At 39.6% G+C, this 16275-nt stretch overlaps 1 protein-coding gene across 6 annotated transcripts in view; it reads left to right on the top strand.

Annotated features, from left to right (window-relative positions):
- Positions 1–5225: 5225 nt before the first annotated feature.
- Positions 5226–16275, top strand: part of YAF2 (YY1 associated factor 2) — a 132813-nt gene continuing 121763 nt past the window's right edge. For 4 of the 6 annotated variants that reach the window (XR_006353328.1, XM_043968383.1, XM_043968388.1 and 1 more), the window contains exons 1-2: positions 5226–5576; positions 6055–6180. Coding sequence is in view for 5 of the 6 variants with exons in the window: in XM_043968383.1 (XP_043824318.1) it covers positions 5551–5576; positions 6055–6180 (152 nt within the window). In the remaining variant the exon portion in view is untranslated. Of the gene's footprint in view, positions 5645–6054; positions 6181–16275 lie in introns of all 6 variants that reach the window. The other 2 variants (XM_043968384.1, XM_043968385.1) reach the window with 2 other exon arrangements.

Genomic DNA, 16275 nt, shown 5'->3' with positions numbered 1-16275 from the left:
CTATGATCCAAAAGGGGCACTGGAAGAGAATTATATCTACCTGCCATCTTAAATATTTCAGGTTTAGTGGTTCTGGTCTAGTCAGGTTCAAAATAAAAACAGCTTCTCTGGTTACTAACCCTTAGCTTAAGGGGAGAGAGTAGCCTCAAGTTCACACACATCAACTTGCCCCTTTTCCATGAAACACTGGTGATTAAACCCATGTATCCAAGGAAACAGCAAGCATAAATTGAAGATTTTAAACAGATTAGAAATGCTAGAAAATATGAAAGACTAAATGATCTCAAGACCTATTTGTATAAAAAATATTTACAACAGCTTTTTTTGTCATGTCTATGAACTAGAAATCAAAGGGATACCCTTCAACTGGGAAATGGCTAAACAAACTGGTATATGATTGTAATGGAATATTATTGTACCATAAGACATGACAAGCAGGACGATTTAAGAAAGGCCCAGAAAGACTTCTATGAACAGATGTATAGTGAAGTGAACAAAACCAGGAGAACTGTATACACAGTAACAGTAATATTGTTGAATATGAAGAACTGTGAATGACTTAACTATTCTGAGCAATACAATGATCCTAGATAATCCTAAAGGATTAATGATGAAGCATACTATCCACCTCCAGAGAGATAATAGATATCAATTGAATACAGAGTGAAACATGCTATTTTTCACTTTCTTTTTTTTATTTGAGTCTTACACAAAATGACTAATATGGAAATGTTTTACATAATTGCACATGTATAACCTATATCTGATTGCTTACTGCCTCAGGGAAAGGGGAGGGAATTGATGGAATTTGTAACTCAAAATTTAAGCTCCATGAGATACCAAGACACAATAAAGTCAAAAGACTAAAGAAATGGAAGAAAAAGTGAAATAAAGAAAAACAACTCACTTGCAATATAGACTGAGGAGAGAGAGTTCAAAAAGCACTGGACTACTTTCTTTTCTTTTTCTTTTTTTTTTTTTACAACAAATATTTTTTTTATTTTTTCCAGTTACATATAAGGGTGGTTTTCAACATTGATTTTCATAAGATTTAGAGTTCCAAATTTTTCTCTCTCCCTCCCTTTCCTCCCCCCTTCACAAGACAGCAACCAGGATATATATATATATATATATATATATATATATATATACACACACACACACACACACACACACACACACACACGCACACATACAATCCACAAAGATTATTATTGTTAACTCTTTCCCTTCATCCTATTCCCTTCCCCATGATAATTTACAATATTATCTATCTCCTTTCACCTTATCCCTCTTCAAAAAGGATTTGCTTCTATCTGTCCCCTCCCCCAATCTGCCCTCCCTTCTTTTTTGTACCTCTCTCTTTATCCCCTTCCCCTCCTATTTTCCTGCAGGGTTAGATAGATTACTCCACCGAATTGAGTGTGTATGTTATTCCCTCCTTGAGCCAATTCTGATGAGATTGAGGTCTTTGAGCCTATTCTGATGAGTGTAAAATTCATTTACTGATCTGCTCCTCCCCCATCTCTTCCTCCACTCCATAAGCCCTTTCCTGTTTCTTTCATGTAGGATTTCACCCCATGCTATCTCAGTAGCATGCCCCAGTGCATTCCCCTCACCCCTCAATTTAACCCTAAAGAAGTCATCATGGGGCAGCTAGGTGACACAGTGGACAAAGCATCCACCCTGGACCCAGGGGGAAACCCAGCCTCAGACACCAGACAGTCACCCAGTGCAAAGCCCCAGGTATGCCCCCCAACTCCAATTTTTTATGGTTCTCTAGGGTCTTGTATTTGAAAGTCAAATTTGCCATTCAGTTCATGTCTTTTCATCACAAATACTTGAAAAGTCCTCTTTTTCATTGAAGTCCCATTTTTCCTGGGCAGGTGATTGTTGGTTGTAATCCCAATTCCTTGGCCCTCTGGAATATCATATTCCATGCACCCTGATCCTTTAATGTAGAAGCTGCTAGATCTTGTGTTGTCCTGACTGGAGCTCCACAGTACTTGAATTCTTTCTTTTTGGCAGCTTGTAATATTTTCTCCTTGACCTGAGAGCTCTGGAATTTGGCTATAATATTCCTAGGAATTTTCCTTTTTGGGATCTCTTTCAGGAGGTGATCAGTGGATTCTTTCAATTTCTATTTTACCTTCTGTTTCTAGAATATCAAGGCAATTTTCCCTGACAATTTCTTGGGAGATGATGTCTAAGCTTTTTCCTTGATCATGGTTTTCAGGTAGACCAATAATTTTCAAATTATCTCTCCAGGTCAGCAGTTTTTCCAAGAAGATATTTCACATTGCCCTCTATTTTTTTTATTCATTTGAATTTTCTTTATTGTGTCTTGGTTTCTCATAAAGTCACTAACTCCATTTCTTCAATCCTAATTCTTATGCGATGATTTTCATCAAAGAGCTTTTGTACTTACTTTTCCATTTGGCCAATTTGGCTTTTCAAGCTGTTGACTTTTTTCTCATGTCTTTCCTGTATCACCCTCATTTCTCTATTTTTTTCCTCTACCTCTCTAACTTTATCTTCAAAGTGCTTTTTGAGCACCTCTATGGCCTGAGACCAATACATATTTTTCTTGGAAGCTTTAGATATAGGGACCCTGATGTTGACATCTTCCTCTGAGGGTACACCTTGATCTTCCTTGTCACTAAAGAAACTTTCTATGGTCCTCACCTTTCTCTGTCTGCTCATCTTGCCTTTCTTTTACTTGACTTTTAGCTCCTTAAAGTGGGGCACTGTTTCCAGGCTGCAGTATCCCAAGCTTCAGAAGTCCCAGGTGGGAGGAGCAGGTTTTACTCACCTGGCCTGTTCCCTGGTCCATAGATGACCCCAGACCAACTTGCTAATCTACCAGCTTTGTGTGTTGTGGTTGTCATCTCCAAGGAGCCTGTGCCCCTCCCCGACCTGAGCCACTGCTACTCAAGCCTACCTCCTGTTTCCCAGCAAGGGTGAAAAACTCAAATTCTGCCTCAACACCAGCAGAGATCCCTCTAATCTCCCCCCTGCCAATGACTTAGCTCTCTCACTAGACTGTGAGCTTAGTTCCAGATGACACTGGTGCTACACCTGATTCAGAGGCTCTGGGGGGGGTCTCGTTCTCTGGCGAGGCCTTCCTGGGACTGGATCTGTGTCAGGGTGACTGTGGGGTTGGGCTCCACTCCTGTCTCAGCACAGCTGCTCCCTTCTTCTGACCTTCCAAGCTGTCCTTGGTTAGAAGATGATTTCAGCACATTCTTCGGTGGGTTTTGCTGCTCCAGGAATTGTCCTATGGCATTATTTGGATGTTTTTTGGAGCGATTCTGTCATGAGTTTGAGCTCACTCACTGGAGTACTTTAAAAGCTATGAATAACAACAACAGCAAAAAGAACTTAGACATAATAACTGAGGAAACTATAAAGGAAAACTGCCCAGATAGCTTAAAAATAGAGGGAAAAGAAGAAATTGAAAGAACCCATTGAAAGAAAGAACTGGATTGAAAAGAAGAAATTGAAAGAACCCTAAAAAAACCCCACACAGAAAATGAAAACTCACACAAATAGTATAGCCAAAATCCAAAGCTCTATGCCCATATAAGGAACAGCAAGGCAATGTTATCTAATAAACTAGGTCAACTCAAGAATTTGAGGAAAGTAAGTTTTTCAGGGCTAGAGGGAGAACTGATAAAAATCAGTTTGAGCTGAGAAAGGTCAACCCTAGTCACTACTTCGATTGCTTAATAGACTTATTAACTTCAACTCCCACATCTAAAATCTCCACCCCATTTTCAATCATGGGTTGCATGAAGGTGTATGTGGATGGGAGGGGTAACATATCAAGGAGAATTTAGTTAGAAGTCTTCTGGGAAGATTGTGAACCTGAGCCTAGCAACCTATAGTGACTACGGGGACTTAATGAATCAGGGCTTAGGATAAATGAGGACTGCACACTCTCAGCACTGGCACTCACTAATTGGTTTTATTTTGGGTGCCCATTCTCATGAGAATGCAATAAAAAGCTTTTGTCATACCAAAGTTGCCTCTGAAAGAACTTACTTCTCACAAAGAGAAAATACCACAATTAGCCATGGGGCAGCTAAGTGGTGCAGTGGATAGAGCACTGATCCAGACAGAAGTCAAGAGAATCTGACTTTAAATCTCACCTCAGACCCTTATTAACTGTGTGACCCTGGGCAAGTCAGTTAACCCCAATTGCCTTCCAGTAATCCTGATATATATCTTGCCACTGGATCCAAATGGCTCTGGAGGAGAGAAGTTGATGACCTTGCAACAGTTCTCCATCACTGAAATCCAGTTCACTGCAAATCATTGACATCAACCTCCTGAAATCACAGTCCTATTGGAGAATGAAGGCCAAACAAGAAATATTTTTGTCTTACATATATATGTATATATACACATGTATATATGTGTGTGTATATATATATATATGAGAGAGGAATATTAAAACATCAGTTCTTTGAGAGCAGCGACACTGTTTTTGCCTTAATTTGCATCCCTGGCACTCAGCACTGTGCCTGGAACACAGTTAAGTGCTCAATTAATAAATGCTATATCCTGCAGCTCATGCTGAATGGGGAACAGAAGGATGGGTAGGCTCTCATTACACAATAAATTAGAAAATCAGGGCTCATGGACTTTGTAAATTTGCCCAAGGTTATGAAAGTCAGTATGCACGTGGCAGAAAACCGTTATGCAGGTTTTCTAACTTAAAAGTTCAGGATTCTTAGGGGGCAGCTAGGTGGCGCAGTGGATAAAGCACCAGCCCTGGATTCACGAGGACCTGAATTCAAATCCAGCCTCAGACCCTTGACGCTTACTAGCTGTGTGACCCTGGGCAAGTCACTTAACCCCAACTGCCTCACTAAAAATAAATAAATAAATTTTAAAAATTTTAAAAGTTCAAGATTCTTTTATACGCAGTATGATGCTTATTTCAGAAGGCCATCTACCTTTTCATTGGGCTACATCTAGCACCCTCACCAACTCTTAGGGGAACTGCACACATGCAGCGCAATACGCGGCATGCAGCTGAATTCAAGGTCCACTACTCCAGGAAAGGACATTTCAACCTTAAACCAGTGAAGTAGGGCTGTTGTTTGAGGTTTGCCTAGGGCAGAACGGGGTGAGGAAGACTTTCTGACTCTGTCGTAGTCAGGTCACCTGATGTAAAGTGACACAGTTCGCTCTCTTGCAGCCCAAAGACGTCTACGAGCAGGAAGACGAAGGAGGTGGAGAAGACCAGGAGCTACCTACTGGGTTAAAATGCCAGCTTACAAACCCTACAGCCTAGCTGGCAGGGTTTGAAGTCTCCGGCCCAGCTTCGGGTTGGCGGGCTCGGGTCACGTGGACAGGAGCGGGAGTTTCTCAGACAGCTGGAGGCTAGGGTGGAGGGATCCGCGTTGGCTGCGCCTACCAGCTTTTCTTCATACCTCTCTCCGCCCCCCTTCCCTGACTGCTTCCGCTAGGGGTGATTATCATTTTTATTGACAAACACTAAGGAAGCGACAGCGAGTTCCGGGGTGTATATTTAGCCAAGCCATGGGAGACAAGAAGAGTCCCACCAGGTAACAGTGCCCAGCTCTGGGGATCGGCCCGGAGTGAGCAGGTCGCCTCTCTACCTTCCTGCATTAAGGTGGCCGCCTTGCTGTTGGCCCGTACTGTCGAGGTTGGGTTGAGGGAAGTGGTGGCTCTACAATGGAACCACGATGGCGACTGGCTGTTGGGCGGCTCCAGTAGCACTTTTACTCAGCCCCATAAGCGGCTGCAGCGAAAGCAGCAGCGATCCCCAGCCACCATTCTTGTTTTACTCCCTTTTTGCCTCCACTCTCCCCTCCCCCCTCGAGCGGAGCAGCCGGGAGGTTGGGAGGGCGGCTTTGGGGTTTCGGGGTGGGTGGAGAGGGGGGAGGGAAGTCAATTCAAGTGCTTACACGGCTGGCTTCGGGAGAAAGAACAGAAAGGACTGGGAGTGAGGCTTCTTGCTGCTGCTTTGGCTCTGGTGCTGACCCCTGGGCCTTTCTTCCCCTCTCGGGTTGCGTGTTGCAGGCCGAAGCGGCAGCCGAAGCCATCCTCCGATGAGGGATACTGGGATTGTAGCGTCTGCACCTTTCGAAACAGCGCCGAGGCTTTCAAATGCATGATGTGCGATGTGAGGAAAGGCACCTCCACTAGGTGAGTCCGGGCAGTCAACTCCTGTCTCTCTTTTGGGGAGCGGCGGGAGTGTGTGTGGTGGGGGGGGGGGGAAGCACTGCGTGGCCAACCCCGTCCCCTTTCTCTTTTTTTCTTCTCTCACCGTGGGTAGGAGAAGGCGAAAGGCCGAATTCACCAGAACACCCGTTGTACAGATCTCTCTCTCCCACTTTACAGACTCTAATAAAATGAAAGGGCAGGAGGACTAGAGGAAGCTGACTGAGATTGTGTCTATGAAAGGAACTGGGTCAGATTGATTGGACCCTGAGCTATGGTTTGCAATGTAATTGAAGAGGCTGTCATATTTTTTGCTGTTCAGAATGAATTAAATATTTAAGTGCATCACTATTATATTCCTGTTGCCAGAAGTAACGGTTTTCCTCCTCAAATTTAATGTTGATTGCATTGTTCTGCCGGTTTTTGATCAATGAGAAACCATTTAATCATTTGGAAGCAGTTAGACAATGTAATTCATTATGTCGGCATGAAATGTGGAACTGTAGGACAAACTTCTGTTTGGAGATGAAAACTCTGATTGGTTCAGATTTAAATTTGTATTTAATTTCGCCTTAGTTCTTTAATATTCTTTAAAGATAAAAATGAAATATTAGGTTAATAGCAATATTTTAGCTAAACTAAGTGGTCCAGTGTTCTAAATATTCTTGAATGACAGTGTATTAGACTGGACTTGTTGAATTAAAAATGACCCCTGCCTATTTTCGGTCTTACCTTTATCTTATTTCCTGAAACAATTCAATAGTTCTGACTACATTATAAAGAAAACATTTTTCAGAATTAAATGAGTACAGAAAATCATCCATGAAATTCAAAATCAGACTTTCCTAATTCCTCAGCACCTACTTTATAGAGATCCTTAGCATTACAGGAATGTAGACTTGTCTGTCCAGTCCACTATTTAGAAAAGGTTACATATAGATTAGCAAAATACAGTATAAGCATACTAATGTATTTCAGTTGACATAATTAAGAAAGTCTAACCAACAATGATTAGATTTAACATTCAATAGGAATTATATTTTTAGTAGGAAATGAGATTTTCTCCTCATTTTAAAACACTTCGTTTTTATTGAAAAGATGAATAATGTACAGAAATAAAATCTTGACATTAAGTCTAGAAACTCCAGTAGTGTAGTAAAAGCCTCTCAATTACACATTTTTATTTTTTGCCATATATGTGATTTTCCTGACTGCCAACACAAATCTGTTCTGCTCTTTGTGTATTAATGTCCACATATACAGAAAAATTTTATACACAGTTCTTATTAAAAAAGCAGGGGCAGCTAGGTGACGCAGTGGATAGAACACTGGCCCTGGAGTCAGGAGTACCTGAGTTCAAATCCAGCCTCAGACACTTAACACTTACTAGCTGTGTGACCCTGGGCAAGTCACTTAACCCCAATTGCCTGACTAAAAAAAAATATATATATATATATAAAAGCAAAGAAGTGGAGCAGCTAGGTGGCCCAGTGAATAGAGCACCGGCCCTAGAGTCAGGAGGACCTGAATTCAAATCCAGCCTCAGACACTGAGCACTTAATAGCTGTGACCCTGGGCAAGTCACTTAACCCCATTTGCCTCAAAAAAAAAAAAAAAAAGCTTTTTTTTTTTAATGAAAAGAACAAATAAAGGCCACATTAATACTTACACCAAAAAAGTACTTGTACATTTTCATAGCATTTTGAATATGACAGGAGTGTTATGTCAAAGATATAAGACTAGATATGCGTTTAGAGCTTAATAGTACTGGTATACTTACTCTATGCTTATTTAAAGTTTAATAAACAGAAGTTTTAGAAAACCTTTTTGGTGGTATATTCTGGGGGTTACTTCTAGGCCAGATCTTTTAGCTTTAGCTTTTGTTGAAAGAAACTTTGAGGAGGGCTCAGAGAAACCAGCATAATTTGTAATTTGGACAGAAACTAAAGAAATTCTGGATAGTTCACCAAAAACCTAAAGAGATACTGTCTTACTGAAAGTAAACCACTGCTCTTCCAACTTCCTTTTTCTGAACATCTTCATTTTGATATTGAACTCTAAGAGCTCTCATTTCCTTGCTTCCTAAATCTTTTAAAATTTTTGTTCCTGAATCCAGAGTGAGATATCCCTGTTTAGCTATGGTAGTGGTACAAGGCAGTTTAAAATTTTAATAGGGCACCTATTGATTTGCCTCCCTGGAAATGTCTGATTAGGTCAAGAGCCTACAGCACACTGGAAAGGCCAGGGTTGCAGTGTTGGAAATATTTATACACTCCTTGTCTAGGTGACATTTTAAGTATAGTACTTAAGTCAGTAATGTTAAGGCTATAGCTGAAAAGAAGGTTAACCTGCAAATGAGTTCTTCAATCTTGGATTATTTGGAATGAGGTCTATGTTCCAGATGAGACCAAGCCTAAACTGTCTCTAACAGATAAAAATCTCATTTTGTATCTAATCCAAATCTTAAACTGTTATGTGTTTTTTCCTTAGAACAGAGGTTCTTTAACATGGGATTTGTAAACTTACATTTTTAATATTTTAATAACTATATTTTGGTGTAATTGCTTTTCCTTTGTGATCCTACGTATTTTGTTTTATTAATTTAAAAACATTCTGAGAAGGGATCTCTTCATAAGCTTAAACAGAAAAAGAAATCTGCCACACACAAAAAAAGGTTCAAGAACTCCTGCCTTAGAGGAATGTGACTATTAACTGAAGGCTATTTAAGACACTATTTTTATAGCTCACTAAACTCTTTGAGTGCATATTCAGTGCCATAGTGGTGTGTTTTTTACCTGTTAACATACATGGATCAGTAAAGATCTAATAATCTACTTATTTAGAACCTAAGTTTTGTTTTTCTGTGTTCTATTTTTATTAAAGAGAGAAAATATCAGAAATATCATTTTCTAAGAAAATATTTTCTTAGAAAGCTAGGTACTTACATGTGTCTGTGTTTTCTATGGCTATTGCACTTTTATACATGATATTTATTATAACAATCTTGGGAAACTTGGGATTACATTTTATTCATTTCTTGGAATATTGATTCAGTCTTGTAACCAGAATGTTTGGTTTATCAGAGTATCAGCCATTCTGGATAAATGGAAATTTCTTTCATTGCTGAAGTCAAAAGTTTGTTTTTTTGGTTTTTTTGCTCACTCAACTTGATGACATTTTACTCTGGTTTATAAAATCTCAGGGGCATTTGTGAAATCAATATAAAGAATTTGGACTCCTTAATTGGAGTACCAGTGTTCAAATTATTCCTCTGATGCTACCTGAGGCAAGTCACTTACTGTCTCTGGCTTTTAGTTTCCTATCCATAAAATGAAGGGATGGAGCTAGATAACTTATAAAATCCCTTTGTGCTTTAAATGAATTATTCTATGATCTTTCTTGTTCCAGGCCAAGCAATAACGTCTTCATGTTCTTATATAGATAGATCTTGTTTTCTAGACTTTTGTTAAGAGAAGCAAGAAGAGGGACAGCTAAGTGGTGCAGTGAATAGGGCACCGGCCCTGGATTCAGGAGGACCTGAGTTCAGATCCGGCTTCAGACACTTGACACTTGCTAGCTGTGTGACCTTGGGCAAGTCACTTAACCCTCATTGCCCCACCAAAAACAAAAACAAAAAAAAGAGAAGCAAGAAGATGAAACTTCTTCGTGTTTTTCCACACATCATTATGTACTATCTGAACCACTAGATTTGGAATAAAAGGACTTGGGTTCTGCTTCATTATACCTCTGTGATCTTGTTCAGGTCACAACTTTTCTGGGCTCTGGTTTCCTCATCTGTAAAATAAGAGGGTTGAATTAGATAATTTTTAAATTCCTTTCCAACTCTAAAACTATGATCCTGGTAGTGAATGTAGTGGTAGATTATTTATGCTTGTTTTTTCTATCTCTTCCCTAAATGAGTTATCAACGTTTTCACCTATTTCCGACAAGCTACACCTTACTCACTTGGACTGGAGAAGTAGGAATAGGAAGGAGAAAATAAAGATAGCATTTATGGGTCTTAATAGATTGTGGTTATCCACAAAATATTTCAAAGACCCTCATAGTTTCTTATGCTTGAAAAAAGTAAATTCTCATTCTAGAAACTTTCTTGTGTGGTTTCTCTGTTGAGAATTCTCTGATTAAGATGTTCATTTTCTCTAGAGACAACTAACCATACTTTGGAAGATTATTGGCATGTGAATAGAATAGGGTTCTAGTTGGGGCTGCTATAGGTCATCTTGTCTCAGTAGTCATTGTTTCATTTCCTTTTTTTTCAAATCTGGCAGTTTTAATGATCACTTTTTTGTGTAGTGTACAACGTAGACATTAAAAAGTTTTACCTAGGGGCAGCTAGGTGGCACAGTAGATAGAGCACCAGCCCTGGATTTAGGAGGACCTGAGTTCAGATCCGGCTTCAGACACTTGACACTTACTGGCTGTGTGACCCTGGGCAAGTCACTTAACCCCAATTGCCTTACTTTAAAAAAAAAAGAAGTTTTGCCTAACTGCCTTATTCTATCTCTGCATCACTTACAACCTGTTATTGGGTAATAGCTGATTATTACTGCCTCCATGGTGGAGTCAGGAAGACCTGAGTTGCTGTGTGACTCTGGGCAAGTCATTTAACCTCTGTTTACTTCAGTTTCCAGAACTGTAAAATGGGGATTATAATAGCACCCATCTCACAAGGTTGTTGTAAGAATCTAATGAGGGTTTTATAAAGTGCTTAGCACAATGCCAGGCATATAAGTAGATGTTTTATAAAGGCTCATTCCCATCCCTTTGCCCTACCCTAATACTTTGCATATAGCAATAGCCTCTTAAAAAAGACTTCTACTCCTTTTCCTTTTTCCAATCCAATACTCTGCCCAAATAATTATTTTTATGAATAACTCTAGATGTGTCGCTCATGCAATAGCACTTCAGTATTTGGAGCCACTTAATCTTTTCAACCTTTTATATCCTCATCATCCAGTCTACACTTCAGCCATACTGGGCTTCTTTCTCCTTCATGAACATGCCCATTGCTTTTCTATTACTCATGCTTATGTGTAGAATGTCCTCCTTCTTCATATTTTCCTGCTGGTTTTTTATTCATCCTTTAAACGCCACACACATGCCATCTCCTTTGTGAAGTTTTTCCTTGTCTTCCAGGTAACTACTTTTACTCTAAGACCTTGCTTTATTTTTTTAACTCTCTAATTTGCTTAAACTATCATATTACTCGATCTCGATATTATTCTGGAGTCTTATATAAACCTTTGTATTTTCCCTAACACTTGGTATACTGTTCTGCACACAGTTATTTGGTAAATATTTGTGATTTTAAGTTTGCTTTAGCATTATTTCAAAAGATGATAGAATAGTAAATGAATACTGAAATATTAAGGTTTTACTTTGGGAGATTGTTCAGTGTTATATTTTAATTGCATTATCTCTTTTGGAGGCAAGTGAAGACATTTTCTTTTTTAGTTACTGTTATTGAATTTATACCTTTTGTAATATAGGAAATGGAGCAGCTATGATTAGAGCTCCAGGCATGGAATCAGGAAGACCTGAGTTCAAATCTGGCCTCAGACACTTACTAGTTGTGTGACCCTGGACAAGTAACTTAACCCTGTTTGCCTCAGTTTCCTCATCTGTAAGATGAGCAGGAGAAAGAAATGGCAAACCATTCTAGTCTCTTTGACAAGAAAACCCCAAATGGGGTCATGAAAAGTTGAACATGAATAAAATGACTGAACAACCACAACAATAAATAGAGTTTAAAAAAGAAAGAAAAGCAATTTTTGAATGCAGCACCATCCTTTGGATATAAGAGATAATATATTCAGAATAGGTATTACTTATCATCATTGTAATAAGTATCTTAAAGTTCTTTTTTGTTCAGTTATTAATTAAATGACAGCACTGATGTTCTGGTGTGATAGGAGCAAATTTCATAGGACCCTGTTCTATTTAGACTGGGCAAGCTTTTTTTTTTTTTTTCCGGAGCAATGGGGGTTAAGTGTCTGAGGCCAAATTTGAATTCAGGTCCTCCTGAATCCAGGGCTGGTGCTTTATTCACTGTGACATCTAGCTGCCCCTGGGCAAGATTTTAATAAGCCTTTTTCCTCTCCTCTTCATGCTCAGGAGATTGGCTCAGGTTGTTGATTTAACTTCCTGGTTTTGTGAGTACAAAAAAGACTATGGGGAACTCTAGCTCTTTCTTTTTGAGTCTTTTGGCCATGGACTGACAGCATGACTAACACTGGGAAGTTATGGTCTGCTTAATCAATGTGACATCCTTATTGAATATCTCTGTTGAATGTCCCTCCTTTTCTGTGGATGGGTAAAAACCTCCCTTTGTTAACTGGTAAATGACCTATGATTCCTATATCATTCCAGTATTGGACCTAAACTACCAGGGGATAGTCCCAATTGAAATCCATAATCCATATTAAAATGAAAAAATCAAATTTAAATAATTTTACTTCACAAAATGATGTGTGGCATTTCAAAGTTGATCAACATTTGTGTATCTTTTAATGGTACTATATATGTCATATTATCATAGAATATCAGTTCTCCTAGAACGTTTAGAGATCAGGTAATCCAGGCTTTTCATCAGATTAACGGGAAACTGGGGCCCAATCAGTATTTCTTTATTGATTGACTGTTAAGCGCCATTTATGTGCCAGGCACTGTGCTGAGTGCTGGACATACAAAAATAGGTAAAAGACAGTTTTTGTCCTTAAAGAGATCATAATCTAATGGGGGAGACAACATGTAAACAAATTTTATACAGAGTAAACTACATACAGGAAAAAATAGGCAATAATTAACAGAAGAAAGGCACAAAAATTAAGAGGAATTTGGGAAGGCTTCCTGTAAAACATAGGATTTTAGTTGGTCTTACAGGAAGCCAAGGAGGTCAGTAGTCAGAGTGGGAGAGGGAGAGCATTTCAGGCTTTGGAGACAGCCAGAAAAAAATGCCCAGAACCAAGAGATTGTGACAATTGGAGTGATACCACCTGCGGAGAAGGCATCTGAGGGCAAGCCATGTGGCTTGGAAGGTCAGTTCCTTGGCATCAGGAAGTGATATTTGATGTTTCTGGTTCTGGGAGGAGGAAGGAAGCTTTGGGTCCTTTTTGTTCCTGACCTCGCCATGGCAGGTTGGATGATGGGGTCTCTTAGAAATAGTTAGATTTTTACCTTTCTCTCTGATCATTAGATCCTAATGCTCTTTAATAAATGTTTAAAAGTCTAAACTCTTGCTAAAGCTTCTAATTTATTGGTGACCACTCGTTAGATTTTTAGACAGTATAGATAGAATTTTTAGCCCCTTTCAAGATGGAGTGTTTTGTTTGTGGAATGTCCAGGAGACTAGTATTACTGGATCATAGCATATATGTTGGGGAGTAAAGTATAAGGTGATTGGAAAGCTAAGAAGGGGCTAAATTCTGAAGGGTGTGAATGCCTAACAAACCTTTTTGTTTTGATCCTGAACAACTTGGAGTTTATTAAATAGGGGATCAAACCTGTGCTTAGGAAAACCACTTGAGGTGCTGAATGGAAGGATGGCTTGGAGTGTGGAGAGACTTGAAGCAGGCACATCTATTAGCAGGCTGTTACAGTAGTCCAGGCATGAGGTAATAGGGACTTAAACTGCAGTGATACCTGTCGGAGGAGAGAAGGGAATATAATTGAAAAATGATATAAAGGTGAAATTTACAGTTCTCAGCAACAGATTGTATATGATGGGGTGAAAGATGATGAGAAGTCTAGGATGACTCCTAGGTTGTGACCCTGAGGGTCTGAGAGGATGATTTTGCCCTCTACCTTGAGGCCCCTTTCTCCCTTTTCTGTGTTCCTCTCAGAAGTTTCATTTTGAAATAGAGCCCATGTCCAGTGTGAGGGCCAAAATTAGATAAACTAAGCGTTATTTGGGTGACTCACCTTAATATTGGGGTCCTGGATATATGAGGTACCTTTTTAGGCTTAATCTCCCCTCTGAACTATTCTTTTTAGATATTTCTCCCAGGCCAATAAGAAAGGAGCCTCTAAGCTTTAGTTCACTAAAGGATCAGATTTTATTACTCGGGAATTGATTAAACAACAAAGGTGAAACTAATAAAAATCAAAAATAAGGAAATGGGAAAATAGAAATATAGATAGATGCTCTTAACTCTAAACTTAGCCTAAGCTGGTTCAAAGGAATTTAGGATTTTCAGTAGGTAACTCACCAACCTGAATAGCCCGCCAGTCTAAGGTTGCTCATGCACCACCATGACCTCAGTCAACCACCAGAGAGTGCGTTCAGTGTTCCAGAAGTGCCTGAGAGCTTAGCCTACTGGAAGTGCCTCACCTCCCTTCAGGTTGCGTTCAATCTTTCCTCCCCCAAAAGGGGAGGTCCTTCAAAAACTACTCATGGAGAGTTCTCCTTCTGACCTCGGTAGCATATGTAATCTCAGGGTGGGCCAGGTGTGGCCCCTCCCAAATTATTCAGGTAAAACTTGCAATATTAATCTTTACCACAAATAATTTTTACCACACCAGTCATCTTTCAGTCCACCATACCTGTTACTTTCTCATTTTGGAACTTCTCTTAACACTTGTGGCCTTCTTGCCCTAGAACATTAACATCAGAAAGGAACCTCTTTCTGCCTCTAAGGTCCCTTCTCCCATTGGTGAATTCCCTCCAGAACCTCCATTTTTAGAAAGGTCCCAGGCTAACCATCTATTATTTCCCTCCTAGTTCTGTCTCTCCAGAATTTGCTACCCTAACCCTTGGGTATCTTCTATGTTTTCCCTCTGCCCCCATTCAGCTCTCTTATCATGTGTTATCTTCCCCAATTAGAATGTAATCTCTTTGAAGGGAGGGATTGCCCTTCTATTTGCTTGTATTTGTATCCTTAATGAATAACACAGTGCCTGGCACATAGGTAATGCTAACTAAATGTTTGGTGACTGTTGACTAACCAATTCAGTCATGAAAAGTTTCAACAAGGAATTCTCATGGAGCTGAAGCTGGCAGAAGGAATTGATTTCCAATTTATCCGTATATCCAGGGTAACCACAAGTATAGCAGGTGCGGTGAAACCTGGCAGTAGGCTGCTGTTTTTCCCAACTAAAGCTGGTGGATGGCTCCCTTTACAATGTTATAATCATGAGGGACAAGCCAAGAACCTAGTAGAATTAAAAGAATACTCCCTGAAATTCCATATGAAGTAAACTTAGCTCCAGCCAAGGTCAGAAGGTCTTCATGTTTCAGGTATTTGGTTGCAAAATGACTAGAAATGTTATTATTTGCTCATCAGTTTTTATAGATAATTTAGTTTTTTCATTCCTTCCTGCCCATTCCAAAGTCATTTCAACTATTTTTTTTATTGATTCTCTAGTATTCTCTAAGTATACCATAATATCATCTTGTCAACCAGACTTTTCCAGAACCAATCTCTAACCTATGTATGGTCAGAGCCAGAGACAGGTGAGTCAAGAATTAAAGAAAAAGTTTATTTTCTAAGTGTGGAAGAAAACCTGTAAGTAAGGTGGAGTTTTAAACACATATGCCTGAGCCCCACCCCTTGTGGAGATCTCAATACTTATTTATACTAGTGATTGCTCAGTGAATTGTAGCCCTAACAGTGAGGGAGCAGCAAACATGTGTCAAGTTTGATTCACTGCAGGACATTCCGACTTTGTCCAGTGTTTGTCTTTAACCAGAGAACACCTGGTGAATTGTGTGACTATCCCAGAGGGTGAGATCATCCAGAGGGTGATCTCAAAGGATTGTTGTCCTGCCAGGCTCAGTGCACAGCTTGCTTGCTGGGCCTTAGCTCTGGAAACAAGGAGTCTAAATTTTACTTTGTCATTCTTTTCAAAGAATGTGGTGAAAGGCAAAAAATCTGGTTATTACTGTGCCATTGAAAATAATTGCTATAGACATGAGTTTTTGGATAAGCTAATATATCAATATTATATTGGGATTGACCATGTGTCTATCTATCTTCTCTTGGTTTCAGACTGCATGGTAGAAGATGCAGAGAGAGAGCTTTAGTATACCAGTTAGTGTGAGCAGGAAAAAAGCCCCACGGC

Source organism: Dromiciops gliroides, chromosome 5, assembly GCF_019393635.1.
Source record: "Dromiciops gliroides isolate mDroGli1 chromosome 5, mDroGli1.pri, whole genome shotgun sequence".
NCBI classification, from domain to species: domain Eukaryota; kingdom Metazoa; phylum Chordata; class Mammalia; order Microbiotheria; family Microbiotheriidae; genus Dromiciops; species Dromiciops gliroides.
The sequence above is the reverse complement of the archived record's forward strand: the minus strand, read 5'-3'. Positions and strand labels throughout refer to the sequence as shown.